At 44.1% G+C, this 24,671-nt stretch overlaps 9 protein-coding genes across 9 annotated transcripts; 3 read left to right on the top strand and 6 right to left on the bottom strand.

Moving 5' to 3' along the window:
- Positions 1-7,886: 7,886 nt before the first annotated feature.
- Positions 7,887-8,339, bottom strand: NEUTE1DRAFT_28197 (uncharacterized protein; the record flags this gene model as incomplete). Its single annotated transcript, XM_009854405.1, has 4 exons — positions 7,887-7,909; positions 7,975-8,038; positions 8,099-8,130; positions 8,198-8,339. Coding segments are annotated over 4 exons (261 nt in total), but the record flags the coding sequence as incomplete, so codon positions are not given.
- A 1,321-nt stretch (positions 8,340-9,660) lies between these two features.
- On the top strand, positions 9,661-11,608 carry NEUTE1DRAFT_123894 (uncharacterized protein; the record flags this gene model as incomplete). Its single annotated transcript, XM_009855012.1, has 2 exons — positions 9,661-10,737; positions 10,805-11,608. 2 exons carry the CDS (start codon positions 9,791-9,793, stop codon positions 10,857-10,859), a joined length of 1,002 nt encoding a protein of 333 aa, XP_009853314.1.
- Positions 11,609-11,831: 223 nt separating this feature from the next.
- NEUTE1DRAFT_123893 (uncharacterized protein) lies at positions 11,832-12,824 on the top strand (the record flags this gene model as incomplete). Its single annotated transcript, XM_009855011.1, has 2 exons — positions 11,832-11,851; positions 11,918-12,824. The coding sequence occupies 2 exons, from the start codon at positions 11,832-11,834 to the stop codon at positions 12,822-12,824; spliced, it is 927 nt and encodes a 308-aa protein (XP_009853313.1).
- A 613-nt stretch (positions 12,825-13,437) lies between these two features.
- On the bottom strand, positions 13,438-14,128 carry NEUTE1DRAFT_102914 (uncharacterized protein; the record flags this gene model as incomplete). The annotated part of the gene is made up of 4 exons (XM_009855010.1): positions 13,438-13,622; positions 13,706-13,802; positions 13,837-14,024; positions 14,077-14,128. 4 exons carry the CDS (start codon positions 14,126-14,128, stop codon positions 13,438-13,440), a joined length of 522 nt encoding a protein of 173 aa, XP_009853312.1.
- Positions 14,129-14,767: 639 nt separating this feature from the next.
- Positions 14,768-15,514, bottom strand: NEUTE1DRAFT_123892 (uncharacterized protein; the record flags this gene model as incomplete). Its single annotated transcript, XM_009855009.1, has 1 exon — positions 14,768-15,514. The coding sequence occupies one exon, from the start codon at positions 15,512-15,514 to the stop codon at positions 14,870-14,872; it is 645 nt and encodes a 214-aa protein (XP_009853311.1).
- A 1,688-nt stretch (positions 15,515-17,202) lies between these two features.
- NEUTE1DRAFT_47277 (uncharacterized protein) lies at positions 17,203-18,656 on the bottom strand (the record flags this gene model as incomplete). The annotated part of the gene is made up of 4 exons (XM_009854471.1): positions 17,203-17,616; positions 17,716-18,138; positions 18,206-18,436; positions 18,498-18,656. The coding sequence occupies 4 exons, from the start codon at positions 18,654-18,656 to the stop codon at positions 17,203-17,205; spliced, it is 1,227 nt and encodes a 408-aa protein (XP_009852773.1).
- Positions 18,657-18,905: 249 nt separating this feature from the next.
- Positions 18,906-20,327, bottom strand: NEUTE1DRAFT_123891 (uncharacterized protein; the record flags this gene model as incomplete). Its single annotated transcript, XM_009855008.1, has 2 exons — positions 18,906-20,133; positions 20,193-20,327. 2 exons carry the CDS (start codon positions 20,306-20,308, stop codon positions 19,053-19,055), a joined length of 1,197 nt encoding a protein of 398 aa, XP_009853310.1.
- A 206-nt stretch (positions 20,328-20,533) lies between these two features.
- Positions 20,534-22,506, top strand: NEUTE1DRAFT_147992 (uncharacterized protein; the record flags this gene model as incomplete). Its single annotated transcript, XM_009855007.1, has 3 exons — positions 20,534-20,538; positions 21,059-21,390; positions 21,458-22,506. The coding sequence occupies 3 exons, from the start codon at positions 20,534-20,536 to the stop codon at positions 22,459-22,461; spliced, it is 1,341 nt and encodes a 446-aa protein (XP_009853309.1).
- A 383-nt stretch (positions 22,507-22,889) lies between these two features.
- NEUTE1DRAFT_85824 (protein qutG) lies at positions 22,890-24,137 on the bottom strand (the record flags this gene model as incomplete). Its single annotated transcript, XM_009855006.1, has 3 exons — positions 22,890-23,166; positions 23,241-23,312; positions 23,382-24,137. The coding sequence occupies 3 exons, from the start codon at positions 24,089-24,091 to the stop codon at positions 22,926-22,928; spliced, it is 1,023 nt and encodes a 340-aa protein (XP_009853308.1).
- Between the last annotated feature and the right edge of the window lie 534 nt (positions 24,138-24,671).

Genomic DNA, 24,671 nt, shown 5'->3' with positions numbered 1-24,671 from the left:
ATTTGATTGACGATAATTATACTAAATCTAACCTAATATAAGAAATAATTTCCTATTTGTAAAATGAAGGCTAGAGAAATTGGACCCTAGAAATTAAGAAGTACTTTAAAATTGTATTCGTAGAGTATTTAACGAAATAAGATTGTATTTACTAGTGGAAAGATGCCTAAGAACGAATATTTATCAATCTAAGCGATAAAGATACTTAGTTATAATTAATTTATAAAATATATATAGTGAAGTTAGGAGGATACTTGGGTTGCAAGAGAATATATAAAACGTTTAATAGATTCTATTATTAGTTAGGGATATATTAATCCGTAAAAGAATTCTATAAAGCCTACTTAGTATATATAAAGATTAAATTATTAAAATATTCACTAATAGGCTATATAAAGCCTTTTCTAATACCTTTTAAATCTTGGTTATAAATCTTAATTAATTACGTAATACCTATAATACTATACATTAAAAGGGGACGAACCTACCGTTATATTACAATTGTAGTCGACTGCCTAATTAAAATAAGATACTATATCCCTATAAAAATATTAGAAATTAAGGAATTGGTTGAACGGTTTATCGAGAGGATATATAGTATATATAGACTACCGGATAGCGTTGTATTAAATAGAGACTCGCAATTTATCTTAGTATTTTAAAGAATTCTATATAAATGTTTGGGGGTTATAATAAAGTTATCTTTAGCCTTTTATTTATAGATTAATAAATAAACCGAGAGAATTAATACGGAAATAGAGTAATATTTGAGGCTCTATATTAATTAGGCCTAAAATAATTGAGTAGATTAGTTACCTTTAGTTGAATTTGCCTATAATAATATTATTTCCGAAATAATTAGCGTTAGTCCCTTTTATATTAATTATAGTTTCTATTTGCGAATAGGCGTAGAGCTATTTAAACCCTATACCCCAAACTTTATAAAGATTTAGAAAAAAGAATTTTTTAGAGCTTTAGAAGTAGTTAACTAATTTTAAACCGTATTGGAAGGCGTTATAGCCCTATTTAAGTAAGCCTAGAATTAGTATAAAGCCTAGGTAAATAAGTACTATATAAATGCCCCTAAGTATAGAGCTAGCGATAAAATACTATTTAATACTAAAAATTTCGCTACCGGACGGCTATAAGTAAAATTGGTTCTCTAATTCGAGGGCCTATTTATAGTACTAAAATACAATTCCTACTGGGTTAAATTCTAACTCCCTAAGAATATAAAAGTCAACCCCATATCCTATATATTAATAGTTAAGCTTTGGGAAATAGCGGAGCTCCTTAGGTAGTACGAAATTAAGTAAAATATTTTAACTAACTAAGGAAAATCTATAATAAAAACCGATAATAATGATAATAATAATAATGAATAGTAGGAATAGGAATTCGAAGAGATTATTAGGTACGGTAAAGTAAATAACGGCCGTTAGATATATTAAATTAAATAGAAAGATATTAATAAACTAATATAATAATCTGCTAAAGATTTAGAAGGATATAATAATGCTATTTAGAGATATTATAACTCCTACCCCGAAATGCTACTACTATTAGTATAGGTTAAAAAGAGACGAACTAAAGGACGGCTAAAGAAGAGGTCGTTATCTTTAAATATAATAATAACTACTACTCTACTACTAGAAATTGATACTAATTTAAATTTATATTAACTATTTCAACGAAGTACTCGGATTACTTAATAAAAAGGATAGATTCGGTTAAAAAAGGAGTTTAGTACAATTTATTCCGCGTACCCTAGTCGAATACCTTATAGTATACCCTTTTACAAGGTAACTATTAAGAGTACCAAAAGATAGTACGTCTTATAGTAGTCTTATATCTCTTATTCCCCCGGATAGCCTATACTTATAATAGATAAAATTGGAAGATAAGAAGGATTTAAAAGACGTTAATAGTATATATTTGAATATTTATATGAAAAATAGTTACTAGTAGGGAGTTGAATATATGAATTCTCGGACTTATATTAGTAGTAGCTATAGACGTCTTATATAAACCGTTATATTATAAACGTCCTTATAGTACCCTAGGGGGGGCTAATAATAGTAAGGGTTATTAAAGTTCTCTATATACTCTAATTAGACTAAATTACAAAGTGAAAATAGATTATTAAGGGTAATAATAGCTCTTACAGTAGAAGGGTTAGATTAGTAATATTTTAATTAGTATTCTACCCTTAAGTAGGAGTTAGAGCGTTAAGTAGCCTCCCGTCTTAGTACGGGCGTTAAGATTTTTTATTATATTCCAATTGGACGTATCTACGGAAGATTTGAAAAGGCCTACTTTAGGTAAAATAATATATTTAGAAACCACTTTCATAGCCGGGAGCATTTTTAAGGGGAAGTAGTATTACAAGGCTAGATTATATACCCTATACCTTACTATAGTATATAACTAGATTACGTACTATTATTTGCCGTGCTACGGTATTAGTATTAGCCCGGGTATTAGGGCTCTGCGCGACCTACTCTACTGGGTTACGCAACCCTTATAAGCCCAGGCTGGCGCACACTCTCCTCTTGCTTCCTTTGTACAATAACGAATATCGTAGCTTACCTATAACGGTGCCTTTGCCCCGTAATAAGTATTAACTAAACTAACAAATACTAACCTATAAGCTAATATAAAGAAGTACGAATTCTACAATACTAAAACCAAATTTCTAAACTTTATCATAAAGCGCACTAGGGTCTCGGTCGACTTGAAAAAAGTAAAAGTTATTAAAAAATGGACGGTACCCTCTAATTTTAGAAGAGTAAGATCTTTCTTAGGATTCTACAACTTCTATTAAAAGTTTATTTAAAATTATAATAGAATAATTCGCCCCCTTATTAACCTAATTAAAAAAGGTAAAATATTTATATAGATCGAAAAATATTAAATAATATTTGATAAATGAAAGTAATTATTAATGAATATTCCATTATTAAAATATTTGCGCTACAATACTAAAACTAAAGTCGAAATAGATACTAGTAATAAAATCTTTATAGGAATCCTATTTTAATACTAGAAGGATACAAAGAAGTAGTATCCTGTTACCTACTTTTTAGAGACTATATAATAAGCGGAATATAATTATCTAATTTATAAATATAGTCTTTCCTTGGGCAGAGCCTTATATACCCAACGAAGATAGTGAAACGCTTAAAATTACTTCTTTATTTTACGAACTTCTTTTTCCAAATACTTTCTTAATATAATTTCTTCTAAATTTAACTTTTAAAGTAAACCTTCAAGTATTTAAATATATAGTCCAATTACTGTATTTTAATAAAGTATAAAGAAAAAGAGCTATTTAACTTCCTTCAATTATTATAATAATTATTAAAGTAGAAGTTTCTCATTTTAAAAAACCTTTCTTAAATGAATTTTCTTTATTAAAAGCTTTTCTAATCTATTTTCTTTTAGGTTTTCCTTTACTTATAGTATAGTTTTTCTTTCTATCTTTCTTTTTATAATTTTCTTTTTGCTTTTAAATTAAAATTTAATTTTTTCCCAAGAAAATAATTATTAAATTTATTCTATATTCTAAATTTTTCAATTCTTTCCTTAATACCCCTATTTCCTTTTCGTCTTCGATATCTTCTTTTGACTTTCCCTTATCCTTCTTTCTATCAATTTTTTCATCAATTTCTTTTCCTTTGTTTTCCTTTTTTTTCCTTTTTTTCTTATTTTTCTTTTTTTTTCTTTTTCTTTTCTTTTTTCCAGCTATTTTCTTTCATTTTTTTTTTGGTTTTTTTAGGAGGAGTTTTTTTCCTTTTTTTTTCTTCTTTTTCTTTTCAGGTTTTTGATTTTTTTTGTTTCAAATGTTAATCTCATCTTATTTACTATTATATTTTATATGTTTTTTAATTATATTATTGTTATAATAACTTTATTAAATCTAATTTAAATTATAAAATCTATTTTCTAAAATATAGTTTTTACATATAAGTGGGGTTGAACCAATAACCTAAGGGAGCGAGTAGTTATTAAACCTATTGAGCTACTAGCTCGATTGATAGTTAGGTTCCTTTTTTTTTCTATTATATAGAGAGGAATAATTATCCTTTTCTTTTATTTTCTCAATGACTATATATCAGAAAAGCTTATAATAGATATCAAAATAATCAGAAAAAAACAACAAAACTTTTGTGACTAGTTGAATCTCAATACACGCACTGGTTGAAGAGCAATCTCAATTGCAATGTCGGAAGATAATTTTGTAGTTGAATGCACGGGCCCCGAGTTTTGCTGAACTCTCAAAATCTCCCAATTAGGTAAAGAGTGGGGCACCGCGGCTCCGCAATTAATGGTATTTGGACCGCTATAGACAGAAACACTTATTTCTTCCTTAGGGAATTTTTGAAACATTGAAGAAATAAGCGTTTCAATAAAGAATTACTTACTATTATTGGACCTTTATAAATTTAATGCCCTAAATTTATTAGTTTAAAGTAATCGAAGCCCTTTATTATTATTATTAACTATTAAACGTTCGAATACTTCAGTATAAAATAACTATTTAATTCTTAATAGGCCGGCTAAACGGAATTCCTATTTCAATACAATTTTAAAATTATATACCGTCCTAGAACTAAAAATATAACCGCCAATATCCTATTCTGGAAGTCCGAAGCCTTTAAAATTTAAAAAAATAAAAAGGAAGTGTATCGAACCCTTCAAATATTCAAACCCCTAACGGAAGCTAATAGAATTAAAATCGTTACCCTAGCCTCTATTACTACCTTAAATAATATATTAAAAGAGCCGGTACTAATCCTTATACTAGATATTAATAAATTGGAATTATACTCCATCAAACTAAAAGGATACGAACTAATCAATATAATTATAAAAGTAAACTAAAGAGAAGAATTATTAGAGGTATACTATATATACACCTATAAATTAGACCTTTAACTTAAAATAATAATTAATAACTTCTTTACCTATAATAACCGTTTAATTATATCTAATAAAAATAATCTACGGACCCGTATTATTAATAAAACCTATTCAACGCTAGCTATAGCCCACCCGGGCCGTAATAAAATACAAATAATCTTATTTCCTCAATATTAGTAGCCTAATATAATAGGGAATATTAACTAATTTATTAAAAACAATATAATCTATACGGTAAGTAAGGTCCCTAGAGATGAAACACCTAGCAAATTACATTCTATTCTACCGCTTAATAAGAAATAAACTTTAATTATAATTAATTTTAAAAAAAAACTTAAGAATAAATACGGTTTTAATAACATTCTAATTATAGTAGACTGCCTAATAAAATTATTATAAGTTATACTGTATATAAAAAATCTACCGCTTAGGATATTGCCCAAGTATATTACGAAGGGCCTTTTAAAATCATAATATATTCAAAGAAATAATTTCGGACTATAGCCCCTAATTTATATCCGTATTTATAAATAAAATATTTAAACTAATTAGTACAAAATAGAAATTTACTACCGCAGGCTATAATTAAACTACTAGATAGGCCGAAACTATAAATACCTACTTTAACTAATAATTATACTCCTATATTAACTACTACAAAATAAATAATTAATTAAAATTAATCCCCGTACTAAATACAATATAAAATGACCTCCCCTAAGATAATATAGGTCTCTCCGTTTATGAAATTATATTCGAATACCTAATAAAAATACCCTTCAACTAGATAACCCGTATAATTAAAATTAAGTCCTATACTAAATAATTACTCAAAAAGTAAATTTAAAATTATACTTAATATATTTGAAGATCTAGAAACTATACTAAAGAAATGACACTAAAAGTATAGGAAGAATAAGTTTAATAAACTAATAAAAAACGGAGGGACCTAAACTTCAATATCGGCAATAAAATTATTATTATTAAGTACCTCTAATCAATAACAATTCGCCCTAATATTAAACTCAATTTCCCTAATACTTATAATTATCATAAAACTACTAAGAAAGTAAATTACTTATATTAATTAGAACTCTCTAATAGTTAAAAAGGCTCTAACCTCTTCTATATAAATTATTTAAAGAAGTATAATAATAATCCTTCATTAAATTAATTAACCGAATACCCTAATTTAGTAAATATAAAAACGAATAAAAACCTTAAATAGAAAGTCGAGAAAATTAATACCTTAAAAATAATTGATAGTAAATTCTTCTATAATATGAATTAGAGAGGCTAGGATTTTAATTCTAATTACTAACCTACTTCCAACCTTAAGTACGCCCCGAAGCTTCTTTAAAATTTCCATAAAATTAACCCGGATGCCCTAGGACCCCTCAAACGTCTAATAAATTAATTAAATAAAGATTAGGAAGAGTATAATAATAATAACCTACTAAAATTACTAAAATTAAAATGTTCGAAGAAGATCTTACATACATAGACAATTAGCAAAACTCGTAGATAAATCTTCTATATAAGGGAGGGTAATATAACGGCGCCCGCTAAGCTATACCGCTATAACCGCTAGATCCATAGGGGAAATTTAATACCATTAAAAGCCTACGAAGGTTAAAGGAACGAATAATATAGAAGGTCCGTACTAAAACGGATTAAAATAAGTTCTAAACCTATTGAAGGTATTTACCCTTATTTATTATATAAGTAAAGGGAGATACGAATAAAGGAATTAACTAATAGCGATCCGTATATGGGTTCCGCTATCGCTTATATAATTAGGGTATTTATTTGGGTTCGCACGCTTATATCTAGTTCTCTTCCTCTTCTTCTCCTTACTTAAAATCTTCTATTATAGATGGTATCTTAGTCTTGCCTTTAATCTCCCCATTCTGTGCCCTTGCAATTAGAATTCTCGTCGTTTTTTTCTCTATACAATAGTATCCTTATTACAATTATACACTCTACCCAAACTTTTATAATTCAAAAGATACAAAAATGAAACTTTATTAACTTCAAGTATTATATCTTCATTTTCAATCCTTAGTGTGTGGGGATAGGAAGGCGGCGTGACCCTAGTAATATAGAGTAAAAAATAAGAAAAATTCTAATACCATTACCCGTCTTGTACCCCTAACTTTGGCTAAGTGATACTTTATTTTATTTCTTGCTACAGTGTACAAAGACATTTGTAGCAGTGCGAAAAGACATTCTCTTCCTTTAAGGGGAAGATTTCTTTCTTCTTATTATCTATTCTATTATATTTATATTAATATAAGAGTTATAATATAAATTATATACTATTCTACTTATCTTTAACTTCTCTATACACTTACAACCCTTATACCCTTAAAAGCCAATTATACAACTATCTTTTTTTAATAATGGAAATTTATATAATATTTTTTTTATTTACTTCGACTGCTACTATAGTACCCTTCACTTTACCTTCTTAGCTTATACCTTTACAATTAATAAAGAAGAACTAATAAATACTATTTAAATAATATATTTAGAACTTATAATTCAAAGAGCTTCTAAATATACTTACTTATTATAACCTTTCATCTTAATAAATACTTACTTATATATAAGTATAGCTTATTTTAATTTTTTTTATAGTAAAACTCTTCTCCTCCTAATAAGATCATTTGAATATATACCTTATAAAGTACTTAAATTTACTATATAAAAAGTTTTATATCAAGTTTAACCTACTAAATTAATTACCAATCATTCAATTTAGTAGTATAGATATTATAAGTATGTGAAAAGGAAAGTAGTTTGTTCATAGAATAAGCTTATTTATTTATAACCGTTTATAACTCTCAGGCTGGAGGGAAGCTACAAGAAAGCTCCATGGCTCCCTGGCAAGTACCGCGGAATTAATTTTCGGCGAGCGTTTGGCCTTGGATCGTGTCGGCCAGTGACGTTTCGGTGGCATAGGGGCGACCATTCCATTCGAATTCTACCCAAATAGTCAGGCGCCGCGTCCGAATCTAAGCGCTGAGGAAAATGGATTCAACGACTCACTTTGGCGGCACATGGGGCATTGGCCTTTGGCAGAGTCCTGTTTTATCCACTCAAGGATACAATGCTGTTGTGTTGGTCAACGAGAGAGCGAGGAAAGAGGAAAGATGGAAAAGAGACAGCATACCATGTGAAAGTTGTGACCGCATTTCCCAGACACTGGGAACATACGCGCCAGATGGTCAGCTGGATATCGTGTCATTGAAGGACTTCACTGGCGTCTTACACAGGCTGCACTTGTCGCCCGGGTATTTGCAAGTCGGGCATGTGCCATCAAAGTGGACCTGGCAGATGCCGCAGACATCGTCTTCTGGGAGATCCCATCGCCAAGTCGCGACGGCGTTCCACTTTTTGATCTTGACCTTCATTTCGACTGTCTTTTTGAATCTCTTCGTTCGATGCGAGCGTGAGACCAGAGAGATCCGGGTTGCAGTTGCTTATCAGTGCGTGGTGATATCCGATCCGACGTCAATGGAAGTCTCGACGTAAGTGTGTAGGGAAATGTTAGATGCCCGTACCAAGCGGCCGATTAACAACGAAACAGAAAATGCACTTGCTGAGGTCGGCGGTTATTGACCCGTTGCAAATGGCATACCAGGGTTGCCATATGTACTTGAAGCTAGCACTTACGTACTGCTAGCGCCAGCCAGCGCACTGTTAAGTATAAGGAAGCAGGACCTTGGCTGTTTCTTCTACTACGCAGTACCGTATGTAAGTGTACTATGTAGGTAAAGTATCGATCAGTGTGGCCCAAGCTCTCTGAAAGCATCTCTAAAACAGTTTGGATGAAAAGCTAGGTACCTAGGTACCTAGTAGGGGAGTGCGTATCCGGAAGACAAGATGAGACGTACCTTTTAAGCCCACTAACGGAACTCTACACACCCAAGCAAAAACCTAAGTCCTAACTACCTTAGCAATTCTTCTTCCGACCGCTGTATTAACCTCACTACAACCCGATATAAAACCTTTTACTCCAAAAAGCCGGCTTCTTGGCGCGCTATATTTACTAGTTTAATCAATATTTCGTTATAATAGTTTTTTGTAAAGTTATAATGGAAGCAATAAAACAGGAGTGACTTTATGACTTGGCGCCAAGAGCGACGGCTTGCCCACCAGGTGGTGGGAGGTACGTCTCGTCTTATCTTCCGGATACTCAATACCCCTAGTAGCCCAGTCTGTAATACAGCGCCGAGACCAAGGGGCCCCTGCACATTGCACCATATTGATTGCTGGGCGTCCACCTACCTCCATCGCTGGCATGAACAGCCAAGGTCCCATGCTAAAAGTTATGACAAAGGCAGTCTAAACCCCGCATCCACAGTTCTCATCCTTGGGCTACTGACGAGATTTCGGCTTGCTGGGTCCCTTTTTTTTTTTTTTTTTTTTTTTTTAACTTTTTTTTTCTGTTTCCTTTCCTCTCCTCAAGGCCCCTTTCTTTTTTTTTTTTTTCTTTGTCTTTTCTTTGCTTGCCAGCTTGTAGACATGCTAGATACCTCAAGTGACTGAGACTGATACGACCAAGCTCGTTTTCCGCGCACTCAATTTCCGGGCCGTAGTCCGAACACCAGGAACCAGGCAACGCCAAATCTACTTGCCCTCTCTCAACCTCTGCTTCTACGTCTAGGTACCTTGCATCGGGCCGTCTGTCGCTTGTCTCGACTTGCTCCAAACAACAGCACCGCCGAACATCAACTTCGACTGCGGCACTACGAAAACCCCTTATCGCCGCCTTGCTTCTCCATAAAGGTAGCCCGGCGCATCCTCGACACAACCTATCACTACCGCCGACAGGTAGACAGCACAAAGTGGAATATTCAAAATGGCTCGCGTGGGAGTCATAAGCTCCCTTCGGGCCTCGATGCGCTCGACTGCCGCCAAAACGGGGGCTGTCCGCTGCTTCTCAAGCTATCTAGTTACCCCCAAGGAGCTGCACGAAGCCCTCAAGAAAGCCCCTCCTTCTCCCATCTCATCCGAACCCCGTGTCATTCCTCTATGCGCCTCCTGGTTCCTTCCAAACGACCCACAAAAGCGCACCGGCCTCGACGTTTTCATCGAAAAGAGAATCCCTAAGGCACGCTTCTTCGACCTTGACAAGGTCATCGATAAGCGCAGCCCTTACCCTCACATGCTACCCAGCTCCAAAGACTTTGCCGCTGCCATGAGTGAGCTCGGCATCCGCCGCGAAGACACTGTGGTCATCTACGACAGCCAAGAGCTGGGCATCTTCAGCGCCCCCCGTGTTGGCTGGACCATGAAGGTCTTTGGTCACCCCAAGGTTCACATTCTCAACAACTTCAAGCTATGGATCGAGGAGGGTCTCCCTACCGAATCCGGAAACGTCTGGACGATTGAGTGCGGTACATATCCCATTCCCGAGATGAATGAGGACAAGGTCGCAAGCTTCGAGGAGGTCCGTCAAGTTGCCATTGACTCCAGTAAAGAGGGCTCCAAGAGCGTGCAGATCCTGGATGCGAGATCGCCCGGTCGCTGGAGTGGCACGGAGCCGGAGCCGAGAGAGGGTCTGTCCTCGGGCCACATGCCCGGCTCCATCAACATTCCCTTCGGTGCTGTCTTGGACCCCAGCACCAAGGCCTTCTTGCCAACCGACAAGTTGAAGGAGGTCTTCGCCAGGGCGGGCGTTGATCCATCAAAGCCCATCATCTCCAGCTGCGGAACCGGCGTCACGGCCTGCGTCCTTGAAACAGCGCTCAACGAGGCGCAGTTTGGATCGCCTGAGAAGAGAAAGGTTTATGATGGAAGCTGGACGTAAGTGCTCTCGAATGACACCCTCGATCTCCATCAAAATCATGCATCCATGACTAACTCCGTGTAGTGAGTGGGCGCAACGGGTGAAGCCTTCCGAGTTGCTGATCGAAAAGGCCGAATAAGCGGAGAGAAAGGAGTATGAACAGCTCTCGCCTTGGAGACCGGCCGAGCAAACAGCGTGGCGTCGAGTCGTCTTCCCTCTCTACCTTCTTCTGTACACGTTGCGCCTTGCCCATCGAGGCTAGCTGGGACTGTGGTAGACCAGTGTGCTTCGTGGGCGTGCTGCGCCTGTTGGGTGGAAAATGAATATTGTCATTGGTGGTGTTCTAGGCGTTCGCAGGGAAGCCCTTGAAGGTTGTGTAAACATGCATTAAAGCGGGTTCTTGAGTCAAACAATTCCATTGCTTTTGGGAGTGCAACGAAAGCGCACTTGGATCGGAATCCTACATGAACCTTGCGGGCAGCCAAGTGGCTGACGTCATTTCTGCTGGTTTGCCTTTGTTTCAACTCATTCACCATCATATATAACAGCACATATCCTCTTCGGCCCAACCTACCTGCACAAAGCATGACGGAGCGGCCTATAACGTCAGAGGTATTGTTATTCTCCCCCTGAGACGGGCGCATGTCCTGACATCCGAGCACGTTCGTGTACTTTGGACCACCACCAGTCGCATATCAACTGCTCGAATGCTCCAGCACACGGCTTGCACTATGAAGCGGCTTGCATCTTCGTTCACGGAATCTCAAAGCTCGAAACGGGCACGGATAGGATCGCTAGCCAGCCATGGTAGCGGCGAGTCCCCAGGAGCCAACTGGCCTGCCAAAAAGGAGGAGATTGAAGCGGCGAGACGCCTTATTCTTGAATGGTCTGATCCCAACCGCACTCCGCTTTGTTTGCATGGCTGCTTATACTTGGTAGTGCTACCGCCAAATCCAGAACGCTCATCGTTCCTGACAAGGACGCGGATGGACTCGCATCTGGCTCAATCCTTCAACGGACTCTCGTCCTTCTTGGCCTGCCCTCAAGTCTTATTACCACTCACCTCGTCCAAAGAGGGAATAACATCCACGACCCTTCGGAGCGGACGGCCATGACAAAGCTGTCTCCATCGTACGTCTTCGTCCTGGACCAAGGCTCCCGGCGCTCCTTGCCTGTTGTCAATATCCCGAATCACAGAAGCCTTATCATCGACCACCACCAGGCTGCCGAAGACGAGTTTCCGTCTGGTTCTCAGCATGTCACTGCCTGCAACTTCCCGCCTATATCTACATCTGCCCTGCTAACCTACCTCATATGCCATCCTCTTCACCCTGCCATTGAACAGCAGTGCGCGTGGCTGGCCGTTCTTGGTACGCATGGAGATTTGGGCACAAACTTCAAGTGGCAACCGCCCTTTCCCGATATGGGTGTCGTGCTCAAGAAGTACACGCGCAAAAGGATCAACGACGCAGTCTCTCTTATCAACGCACCGCGCCGCACAGCCACATATAACGTCCATGCCGCATGGGAGGCACTGACGGAGGCCGTCAGCCCGGTCGATCTGCTCGCTAACAAGGCGCTCTTGGCGGCAAGGGTAGAGGTCAACGCCGAGGTGGAACGGTGCACACACGTCCCGCCCAAATTTTCGAGCGATGGGCGCGTGGCGGTTTTGAGAATGAATAGCAAGGCACAGGTGCATCCGGTCATTGCGACGAGGTGGGCGGGACACTTGAAGAGTGCTAGGCTTGAGGTGGTGATGGCTGCTAACGAGGGGTATCTGGAAGGGAATGTGAACTTTTCGTGCAGGGTGGCCAAGTGTGCAAAGGAAAGGAGTGGCGGAAGGGGGGAGGTGAACATCATTGAGCTGTTAAACGGCATCGTAAAAACGGCCGGGGATTCGAGTCTGAGGCATAGACTTGGAGATTCTTTTGCGAGAGGACATAAGGAGGCTAGCGGGGGAATTGTACCCACGAAGGAGTTCGAGGAGCTAATGGCATTGATGGAGGTTGGCGCGGGAAGTAGGAAGAAAAAGGACCTGGCGACACCGGAAAAGAGAAAGGAAAATACTATCACGAATTATTTCCTCAAAAAAGCTGGTCCTTAAACGGACTAACGAGGTCCTGGTCACCTGCAGGTGCGAACATTTGCTGGTAGATAATCATACAATCTATGTACAACATCTAAAAACATAACTTTTTAAGTCAACCATCTCCAGATTACCGCTTGTATTCTGCCAGCTCGTACTCCTTTTTGATTACACGATTCAGGTTAGCATCCAGACTTGTAGGATGAGTAAGACACAGATAGAAGAGCTCACCCTTTCGCCAGAGGCATATGTTGTTGCGGTCGGAGCACCCGAAATATGAAAGAGCGAATGGCTGATATTGGTCACCCTCGAACAGTTCGCCCCATACACCGTCTGTTCGCTGGAGACGACACCACTAAGTACGCGGGACATCATAGCCGCCGTGCAGCACGGATGGGCGTTTAAAGGGTCAATAGCCCCACGCAAGGTCGAGGCTAGCTCACTATCCTCATTGATGTGCTCGGCGAAGGGTGTCAGCAACCTCTAGTGCTACCATATCTAGAGCACCCATCGCTCTCTGTTCTTACGGAACCTCGCAGTTGAGACCTCAATGTCTCCTGGATCGGTAACGACACGATAATTATCCAGCGGATTCTTCGGGGGACTTAGTCGACTTGATAATCACGGCGCCTCAGCTGAGAGGCTTATTCATATAAGTTGTCACGCCATCGGTCGTGTCCCAGTACAGCGAGCCAATACCGGCCTTTCCATACTCGTACTGTTCCAGAATGAGCTTTCGTTGGGCGCAGTGTAACCGGTCAGAACCAGTAAGGCATCCCGAGTCAGCTTCACTGAACAAGAGGCCAATGCTGAAGACTTATTGTCCTTATTGGTCCTCTCATGGCTGACGGATGGGCTTGCCGCGAGGGTAGCATGTGCCATGTAGCCCTTAGTCTCACTCAGTCGCCCCAGCAAGGGAATCTTTGAGCCAGCGGTTTCCTTGCCGAAGGCTAATCCCTCCGGGAGACGTTGGGATAGAGTCGAGGCTTCCTGAGACTGAGTCCTGCCAGTGGAGGTTACAGTTTTCAACAACATGAGGTTCGGTGGACAGCGACTGGCATGCTCGACTAGGTTGGAACGCAACAGACCGGTCAAATATCTTCAACCTTATATCTTGTATGAGAAAGCCTTGTGGATACATGAATGGTGTTATTTCGAAGCTGATATGTTTCCGGAAGTAGAGAAGCCCGAGTAAAATACCTTTTCCGGTAGGCTGGGCTGTGCAGCATGGGGGAGAAAGAAGCTCGAATTTTCATGACAGATTTGTGACTACGAACTCTGGATGAGATCTTAAGCGACGGGGACTGTAAACACTCTTGCATCTTGTTGCCTTGCATCAACCATCCACGGCAGCTGGTAGGAGTTTCGAATGTCTGAGAACCTATTCTGAACTTCCGATGTCTAAACATGTGGATGACCAGGAACTTGACGACTTCGTAAACTTCTTATGGGGTAATCCTCAATCGTCGAAACATTGTCCAATACAGGCATAGCACAAACGTCTGGATGCAAGGAATGATGGCATTACCTATTCACAATGATCACGAGACTTTGACAACATGATAAAGATACATACGAAGTAACAGTGGATAAACAATCAAGGCAGATAAAGAGACTACAGTACCTAAACAATCAAAAAATGCGTTGGTATCCAAAAAGCTTGATTCATTCTTAACTTCGTGACACAGCATTACTACTACTACTACTACTACTACTACTACTACTACTACTACTACTACTAGTATACCACTTCAAAGAGGAATATCAACGATTTCTTGTAGGTTTTTTTTTTCTCTCTTTTTCTTTTCTTTTTTTTTTTTCTCCTCAGAAAAAAATTCAATGAAAATTGAATGATAATGGAAAGCGAACCATTCTACATATTTTGGCCAGACAGGCCTAACAAATCAAGACATCACTGCAACAACTAGCTGCCTCCGAACTCGCCCGCTAAACACTCTTTTCCCTTCTCAAGACAAACCAGTCGGGTCTCCAACACCCTCTCCTACGCATTGATAGCATTTTCTCCCTCTCTGATCCACGACGACTCGTCTTTTCGAAGTTCCTCACACAGTCTCGTCCTTTCTGAACAGATTGATACAAACCCACAACGCACCCAACAGGAGCGGCAACACAACAATCCAAATCATTGCCTTTCTCATCTTCATGACAACCCCTCTTCTCCTTTCCCACCTGCTACGTCTTCTACCCCCGCCTGAATCACTTTCATCCTCGCCCCTTTGCTGCCTCTCACGGCCAGAATGGTCACTGTAGGCGTGATCAACCCTATGAACTCGCGAGAACTGATTCTCGGACTCCTCTCTGTTCTCCTCCTCCAACTCCTGCCCATCGTCGTCGTCGTCGTCGTCGTCGTCGTCGTCGGAAAAGGGATGGTACTGCGGGACGCCGTCGGTTGAGTCACGATATGTGCCGTAGAATGGAGGGTGGTTCAAGTTGAGGGCTGGGAGGGACTCGTAATGGATATGTTGTACGGGGTTAGGGGCTGTTGCTGTAGAGCGTACATTTATGGCCACGGGAGCGTGCTCATTGTGAGCATCATTCTGGCTGTTTTTGCCAATGTTGTGGTTGTTGCTGTTGTTGTTGTCACTGCTGTCGTTGTTGTCGGTGGTGTCGTTGCTGTTGTGACCGATGGTAGCGTTGGCATTCTGTGTAGTGTTGTTCGACTCAGACTGCTGAGATGAAGAGGCCATCGCGTGAGAAAACCAAGAGTTGTGATTAGAAAAACCCGCTACGTGAGAAGTCGAAGAAAATCTATGTTGTACGCAGTGCTCAGGTAAGCCTACACTTAAAATTGGCTCGTGCGATGCCGAAGTGTCTGCGAGAAGTGAGGACACCTTATTCGGAGATGAGCTGGATGAGCTGGATGAGTTCGACGAGCTAGAGAGCATGGTCTTGACTTGATGACTGCTGGAACCTCTATACCCTATCCTCAACTCGGTTGGGCAAATCACAATCTTGTCTGCTTTCTTAAGAAGTAGCTAAAAAGGTGTCAAAGAGTCAATGAGATGTTATCGCAATTCGAAATGGTAAAACCTGGAATAATTGGAAAGGTTGCTAGTTCAGACAAATATTACGAACGCATGCTGGCTAGGGCCATAACCTAATTTGAGCATGCTACCAGGTCAGATCGTGAATGAATTGCACTTTGACTGGAGGCCGAAGGTCGAAAGCACTGTATATGTAGGAACTTGAATGGCAATCCCTCAAGTTTAACAGCACCGGTGTCATTTTCGGGGATGTGACATTGTTCGGGTGAGAACGGAAATTCGTCATGCCATAGTTGAGACCTCTGGTCTGGCTATGTGGGTCTGACAAGTTTATGAATCGGCAGAAAATATGAGCAAGAATGGGCGATGGGAGATACAAGAACGGCGAGATGGGGAATAGACAACATGACAAGAGGCAGTTACTGGTTGTCATGCTGTGTCACCAAAGGCTACTAGATGCAACCAAGCACAATGTTGTGAGCACACAAGTAGCCGTCTATTTGCTGCACTCATGGACTCGAACTGCACCTGGCATGCTATACAAAGCTATTCCATCTTTTGCTACTGCAGCAGATCCGGCCGCCCACACACCCTTTACTTGAAGCATGGCAATATCAGCATACATAAGAAGGTTGCTCCGGATTAAAACGATATTGTTCGAACCTCCGAACACTTGGCAGATCTTAGTGGTACTCCTCGTTTGGCCGGATGATTTATGGGATTTCAGCTGAATTATACCACTAATTAAGAACTCTATGAGTATAACGAGGCGATCCATGAGCCGCAGTATGGAGCCTGTAAGAAAAGACTCAAGGAAGCTAGATGGGAATGGGATATCCTGTGATAAGCGAAGGCAGACGTGGATATCAAGAAGGATAATTTAGCCTCACGGTCAGAAAAAGATGGAGAACCCTACCGGCTTTGTCTACATGCCGTATCCCTTGAGTAATTTAGGCACTTGCCGCTTTTTACAACAACCCTTTCGACTGAACTGAGTTGTTGTCTTTGCACCAAGTTATTCGTAATGTGCGTCTGCTTGTCGGAAATGTTCGCCACGCCGCTTTGTTAATTGGCTTCTGGTACTGTCGGAAGCTTGGCCCAAGCCGATGTTCGTTGTCTCTCAAGAATCTGTATCGGACGTGGAGTTGGATTATTGGGACTAGACGCAATTTCCACAGTTCGCCGTTCGCTGAGCGTGCTTTGACCAGCTTGCTTTGACCAATTTGCTGGATAAGTTTGTTGTGGGGTGTGTAGGGTACGGGGGTAACACCTCGCGCAACCTGAGTCTTCACGACGGTCGAGGAATGAGGAGTGGATACTATGGGGGCATTGTGACAGTCGCTGGTCCGAACATCGCCAGGCTGAGACGAGTTGGTTTGTACCCTTCTGCTTTATCTTTGACTTGAGTTCGCTATGGTGTTGGTCGGCTTCAGCTCAGTTTCCACTGGTCTCTGTTTCGTTGGGCATGTCTTTTCAGAGGGCAGAATTAAGGACTGCCTATGGTCGCCTGATGGGCTGATGGCCTGGGAAGGAGAGGGCCGAGCTTCAAGAGCCTGTAATTTTGGGACATCTGTCTCGTTATGCAACCAGTTGAGCACATGGTTGGCCACATCGTTGCTGTTTTTCTCCAGGAAGCAGAGGTGTCCATTTCCACGGATTCCATGCTCCTCGAGTCTGTGATGCTTGACGGTAGCCCCGGCCTGACGAAGAAAATGTACCGTTGCCCAGTCCGAGAAACGGTGGAAGCTCGCTTCCGTTGTTACCACAAGTTGGAGGATTTCGATCAGATTCATGAGCTTCCGGGGCTCTACCCTGGATTCGGTGGAATTTCCAACAGGTAATCCAGCAGGGTCTTGTTCGAAGCAGAACTTGCCTTGCCGACCCCTTGCGTAATACTTGCTGACCGGGATGGGTTCAAAAGCTGGATATGTACCACCAAACAGCTCCTCAAATGACTCTGGTGCTGCAACCGGTGGGTCAAACTGCATCGGTATATCCGCCAGGCCATATTGACGAATGCCGGCAGCCCTTGTGAACGTGCTGGTCGGTCCCAGTTGTCCATTTTTGTGCCCAAGAGCAGAGCCAAACGGAGGCCCGAGTGGCTCGACTGCAACGATTGCATGGATGAGGTCAGGTGCCACATCGGCTACCAGCCAGGCAACGTTGGCGCCGCTGCCTTGACCGACAAGGATAGCCGGACGCTTCAGGAACCGCAAGAGACTCGCAACTGCCTCTTGAGCGGCTGCCTGGCGCTCGTGGGGGTCCATATACAATGGAACCAGTTGTTTGAGATATTCGTCAAAAATGGGATCGCCCCGAACGCCGCTCTGGGTTTTGTTTTAGCTATCAGCCCGAGACTGTCCAATGATGGTTTCTAACACTTCATATACTTACTCCTGGCCACTGTGTGTGCGTCTTTGCCGCTGGCCATTCTGGGTTGTTGGTCTTGTTGATGGCCGTGTATAGGTTCTCGACGGTCTGAGGGGTGATGGCTTTCACTCGTTCGTAGTGAACCAAGGCACCGGAACGGCCATGAAATGGCAGATGCGGAGCATAGACTCGATGTCCGCGCTCGGCAAAGAAATAAGCCCAGCCCGGGCGCCTGTCAGGCTTAGTGAACCACACCTGGCGCAAATCACACTTGGTTAGCCTAACCCCAGAAAGACGGGGGAAACAGGTTCCTGACTGATGCTGTATGATAGTCTCCGTGAAGGAGGATTATGGGCATGAGATGTTTACGGACGACAGTGGGCGTCAAGCTCTCGACGCGCATCTGGCCTATGGAAAACGCGCCTGGAGGGCAAGTGGCAGCCGTAGGCGGCACTTCACGGTGAGGTTGTGCCATTAGGATGAATCTCGAGGGGAAAAGGGCATGTCCTCGTTGCGAAGAAATCGACTGAAGGCAAGTGGCAGTGTTGAATTTGCTCGGTGGTGGGGGAGGATATTAATGAGGAAGAAAAGAAAACAAACGCAGCTGGAGTTTTAGGCCACGAAATGGCGAATGCTACACAGCTTGTCAATGCCAGGTAGAATGAAAGCAATGACTGAAACCAAAGGTAGGGACCAAAATCAGCGGGAAAAGGGATGAAAGTAAAGTGAAAGCAAGTTTAAACGAGAGAACCTACTTAGTCTCAACCCCCTTCTTCCTCGGCTATAGCCTATTAACAACGGAAAACATTTTCTATTTGCGCTTGATTCCGTCAACACTTTGCATCCTTTCCAAAGTCCCCATTCACAGTGGCTATAACTCATCCCTCTCATCAGTAACTTGTCCCTTTAACTTGGCCAGACCCTCGTTCAGCGCGGCCAGGTGCTCGTAGTTGGGGGCATCTTCGCCTAGGCCCCAAGCAAAAACGCCTCCCAGCCGGCGCTTCTCCATGACCTTGGGGAACTTTTGCTTGATGGCATCCGGGGTATCGAACGTCCACCACAGTGCCTCGGTGGGGTCCCAGTAGTAGTAGCCGCCTTGGCCATCGTCGTAAACTCCCTGGGCTAGAGCCCTATCATAGGAAGCACGGAGATGCTTTGGCACGTCGTCGTGCCAGGAAAAGGCACCAGAGCGGCCCAGATCGGCTCCTGATCCGGGATCTTCCATCTCAACGGTGGGGCAGCCCACTGGTGACGTTTGGGCGCAGGCGTCTTGCTCGGTCTTGAAGTATTTGAGGTAAAAGGCAAAGCCGAGGTTCAGCTTCTGGGGGGCGGCACCGGCGGCCACGTAGGCATCGACGGCCTGGAGGCTCAGCTCGACGCCGGTGTGGTGCTTGGTGACGGTGTCGCGGCGGTTCATCATGTCGTACGTCATGACGTTGAGAAAGTCGACATGGCGCATGATGCGGGGGACGGTCTCGCGGGTGAAGGCCAGCATGTCGCGGTGCAAGCCCGGGACGGCGGCTGAGATGACCTTGTCGGGGCCGAGGGCAGAGCGCAGTTCCTGGAGCAAGAGGGGGTAGGCGGCAATCTCCCAGCGCTTGTCCGAGTTGGGGATTTGCTTGTAGTCTTCACCGTTGCCTCCGGGGTACTCCCAGTCGACGTCGACACCATCAGCGCCCGTGGCCTCCACCATCTTGGCAACATTGGCGGCGAACAGAGTGCGCGTTTCGTCGTTCAGGGCGGCCACGGAGAAGCCAATGGTGTCGCCCCAGCCGCCAATGGCGATCAAGACCTTTGTGTGGTTGGGGAAGCGGGGGCGGACATGATGGACGGTGGTGAACAAAGGCCATTCTTGGTTCAGAGGATCGTTGAAGATGCTGGGACTCATGAATGCCAGGGCAACATGCGTGACATGGTCGAGCTGGTCGATTTGGGGCGCAACCGGGTGCTGGCTGCGATTGAGGGAAGAAATCAGCTGTGCAGTGGTTGAGTGACGAGCACTGGAACATACCCAGTCAAATACATGATGCACCGAAGAGGGCGGCTGGTGGCGGCCATGACACCGGAGCCGCCCATCATGGCCAGCATCACGGCGCCCAAGAGCAGTGGAAGCTTGAGGAAGATCATCACCGAGATATTTTCGATGCGTTGCAAAGATGGGGAAATCGATTAGAGATATACTATGGTGATAGGTGTATGAAGAAGGTGCCAGGAAGCAAGGTAAAGGAATGGATGATGGATGGGTTGGGCATCTTGACGGGTCATGGTCGCAGTCATTCATTCAATGTGCAGTGCGTGTAGTGTGTTGGCGTCCAGTAGTCGTCTACAAGTAGTGTACTGTGTAGGTAATGAATGCAGTGCGTGTTTGTGAAGCTTGATTGGGGACCTTCTCCAAACCAGGAAGAGGTGGATGCGGTGACGACATCCATCATGATCCATTGCATCCCGGCGGGCCGTTCGTCTCTCAAGGCTCAATCTCAATGAGTGGCTCTGGCATAGGCGGCTAGGGATCTCTACGCACAGACTCCACTGTTTGGTATGTACCATGCGTGTACAGTAGTACATAGATTCCCATCAAGGACCTTGATGGCACGGGGCTTTACTGTCGGCGCCAAGCCGGACTGGGCAAGATCAAGAAAGGGCGACGAGACCCGAGCTCCAAGTGTGGGAAAAAAAAAAAAAAAAAAAAAAAAAAAAAGAAGAAAAAAAAAAAAAGGATAAAAAAAAAAAAAAAAAAAGGAGCTTTCCGTCACCTGCTTGTCGGCAACGGTGTGTACTTACCTACCTCCCTACCTATCCGTACCTCATTCTCGCTACAACTCAATTCACCGAGGCCCACATCGTATGTCTGCACCGACCTGACTGACCCAGACGCAGCAACAAAGCCAACCGCAACAACAACAACAACAACAACAACAACAACAACAACAACAGTAAAACAGAGAAACAAGTCATGCTGGAAAACCTCTGCACCCTGCCGCTCTCGGCGGACCTGTTCACACAGGTGGTGCACCCCTCCAAGCCTCTGCTTACAGTCGGCCTATCCAACGGCCGCGTCGAGACCTTCCGCATCCCAACCAACGAGGACAGCGACGACGAGGACGAGAACAGCAGCATAACCGGCGGCAAGGGTGTCATCAAGAGTGTCTGGAGCACCCACCGCCACAAGGGCAGCTGTCGCACTCTGACTTATAGCACCGATGGGGAGTGTAAGTTGGCCTTGTACGTATAAATCAACCTGGGTACAGCGCCCGCTAACCAGATTCGCCGTCCCAGCCCTCTACTCGGCCGGTACCGACTCCATCGTCAAGCACTTCTCTCCCGAGACCGGCGTCGTCATCTCCAAGATCGGCCTGCCCCCCGTCAACAGTACCAGCAGTCAGAGCGATACCCCCGCCATCCTCCACACCCTCTCGCCCCAGACCCTGCTGCTCGGCACCGACTCTGGCTCTCTCTACATCTTCGACCTCCGCGAGAATGGCTCTCTGAACCCCAAGCCCGTCCGCAAGCATGTCCCCCATTCCGACTACATCTCCAGTCTGACCCCTCTTCCCCCTTCGTCTGAGAGCACCTCTGGTTTCCCCAAGCAGTGGGTTTCTACCGGCGGCGCCACCCTGGCCGTCACCGACCTGAGACATGGCATCATGGCCACCTCGGAGGACCAGGAGGACGAGCTGCTGTGCTCGACAGTCATCCCTACCGGCTTGGGTCCCAAGCACATGCGCAACAACGCCGTTCTAGCTGTCGGCACTGGCGGGGGTGTCTTAACCCTATGGGATCGTGGCGCCTGGGATGACCAGCAGGAACGCATCTATGTGGCTCCCGGAGAGACCAAAAAAGACGGAGAAAGCCTCGACGCTATTGTCCGTGTTCCCGATGAGCTCGGCTGGGGCAAGAAGGCCGTGGTTGGCGTCGGCGATGGCACCATCAAGATTGTCGATCTGAAGCGCAGAGAGGTCCAGACTACATTCCAGCACGACGAGGTCGAGGGCGTTGCTGCTTTAAACTTCGACTACGAGAACAGGCTGATCAGTGGTGGCGGCAGGACCGTCAAGGTCTGGGCCGAGGCGGGTTCCGCCCAAGAAGACGAGGAAGAGGAGGAGGTGGTGGAAGCCGACCAAGGTGTCAAGCGACCGGCCGGCAGCGACGACTCGGACGACGATGACGGGAGCGATAGCGACAGCGACCGCCCCAAGAGGGAAAGAAAAAAGAAGCGGAGAAAGGGCAACAAGAAGGGTAAACACGGTGGTCCTTCCGTTTCGTTCCCAGGTTTGGATTAACCAGCTTACAAACAGCGCTTTGTTTGGCAATACCCATCTCTTACCACTTTGCCTTTCCACCGTCCATTGCCGGTAGTTCTGAGCATGAAGGTGACCGTTTCGAGAGCTGACACACAGGACCGAAATGACAATTGATCAGCGAAACAACCATCGTTACCCCTTCCAACCTTGGGCGTCAGACAGCCTAGTGAGGCCTTTGTGGCCCGGACTCTTGCATAGATTAAACTCGTCAGCCGAGGATGTTACAAGTGTCGTGTCACTGGCATGCTGGGTCAGTCATGTTTGCGCCAAGGGTGAGTTACTAGTCACCTTTATCCTGTCATGCTTGTGGCTTTCTATGTCGCTGCTGCTTTGGGATCCCACCATGAACTGGGAAAATCTTGGCCACTCGTTGATCAAAATGGAAACAAAAAAAAGAAAAAAAGATAGAGTGAAAAGGATTATAATGGATCTTCTACCTCACTTCAAGCACCTGGTCGCGTGTAGTCCAAAGCACGCACACGCCTCCAAACTTCTCTGATCGTTCTTTCTTGCCCTTCACGTGCTGTCTCCCCTTCAGACGGCCCTGCAGGCCGGACGACAAGGTATAAACGGCTACCCAGCTTCACGTCTGGTATCTCTGCCGTTGCCCAATCTTCAGGCGGGTTTGCCGAGGTTATCAGACCTCCAGCCTCCTGCAGGATCGCTATACCTGCCGCCACATCCCTAAGCCCATCCCATTCTTGTTAGTCAACACTTCCAAGTCAATAACTGTGAGCAGGCAAAAATGTTGTACGTACCATTCCCAGCACCCTCCTTCCCACCAGATGTCAAAAGAACCCATTGCCGTGTAAGCGAGATCCAGGGTCGCGCTGTTTCAGTGTCAGGACTTCGTAGACCAGAACCAACAAGAGGGGATACTGGGTATAAGAGAGACTTACCTTCCCAAACTTCTGACACCATGCACCATTCCTCCCTTCCCGCCTCGCCCCCCAACCTCGGCAGCCATATTAACGAAACTCTCCACCTTTCGGTACAAATTCCCTTCTGGCCTGTCCTTCCGATCCTTGCCCCATTCGCAACTAAACACACAACCCCCCGGTGCGCTCTTCGGCATCGGCTGCCTCACCAGCGGCAACCGTTGCGTCTCATTAAGCCAAGCACCCCGCCCTTTGCAGGCCGTGAAAAGTTGGCCAAGCATCGGCGCGCATATGACTCCTATTACCGGTGTGCCGTCGACGAGAAAGGCGATGGAGACGCAGAACATGGGGAAGAGATGGGTATAATTGACCGTGCCGTCAAGGGGGTCGACGACCCATGTTGGAGTCGTATGGGTGACGAGGTAGGGGCGCGTGGACTGGGACGATTTCGCGTAGGTCTCTTCCCCAATGAAGTCGTGGGAAGGATAGCGTGTATTGATGGCAGATTTGATGAAAGCTTCGACGTCTTCGTCGGTTTGGGTCACAATATCGACAGCGGAGTCCTTTTCGGTGAACTCTTGGCTTGTGGATTCCTTGTCGTGGTTGGCATTGTTGTTGCTGAATCGCAAGCGGGCAGCTTCCATGAGGAGGTTACCTGCATCTTTTCCGAGTTGGACGGCAAAGGTGTAGATTTCGTCGAGCTCAGCTGCTGTTGTTGTTCTTGTTGTCATGGCTGCTGATCACTGATATCGAAGGAGGGAATGAAGCACACATACTCCCAAGCCTTAGGTGTTGTCGGTAGAGTCCTTGACAAGCAGTCGCTGGTGTCAAGGGAAAAGCTGAATAGCAAGATTGAGTTTAAACATCTCCATTCTGACCTACTCTGTCACTCCTCAGCATATGCTGTTCCATGGGCTAACAAGGTGGGCAGGGACGGGCTTGATTCCGCCTACGGCATCCTACATTAGAACCGTTGGAAAGCGAAGAACGTCTAGGTTGGCCTCCCGCCGAGCTCATTCGACGGACCGGCATCATCAAGGATAGTGGAACTTCGGTGATCATTAACGCGAGGGCCCACTTTCCTGAATTGTCCAAGGTGGTGAATACTTCAACAATTGTCTGCATTGAACGGATGTTCCGTCAACTACACTATTATCAGGTTCAATCAAGCACCGTGTACCAGTTCAGCTTGCTACGCGCAGTGTGTACCCTTTCCGCTATATGAATGTTCATCTATTTCCTCCGGATACCAGCAGCTTCTTGCGGCCCATGTGCAGACGAACTCTCTCATTGATGGACTTTTGCTGGGTA

Source organism: Neurospora tetrasperma, assembly GCF_000213175.1.
Source record: "Neurospora tetrasperma FGSC 2508 unplaced genomic scaffold NEUTE1scaffold_5, whole genome shotgun sequence".
In the NCBI taxonomy this organism is placed as follows: domain Eukaryota; kingdom Fungi; phylum Ascomycota; class Sordariomycetes; order Sordariales; family Sordariaceae; genus Neurospora; species Neurospora tetrasperma.
The sequence above is the reverse complement of the archived record's forward strand: the minus strand, read 5'-3'. Positions and strand labels throughout refer to the sequence as shown.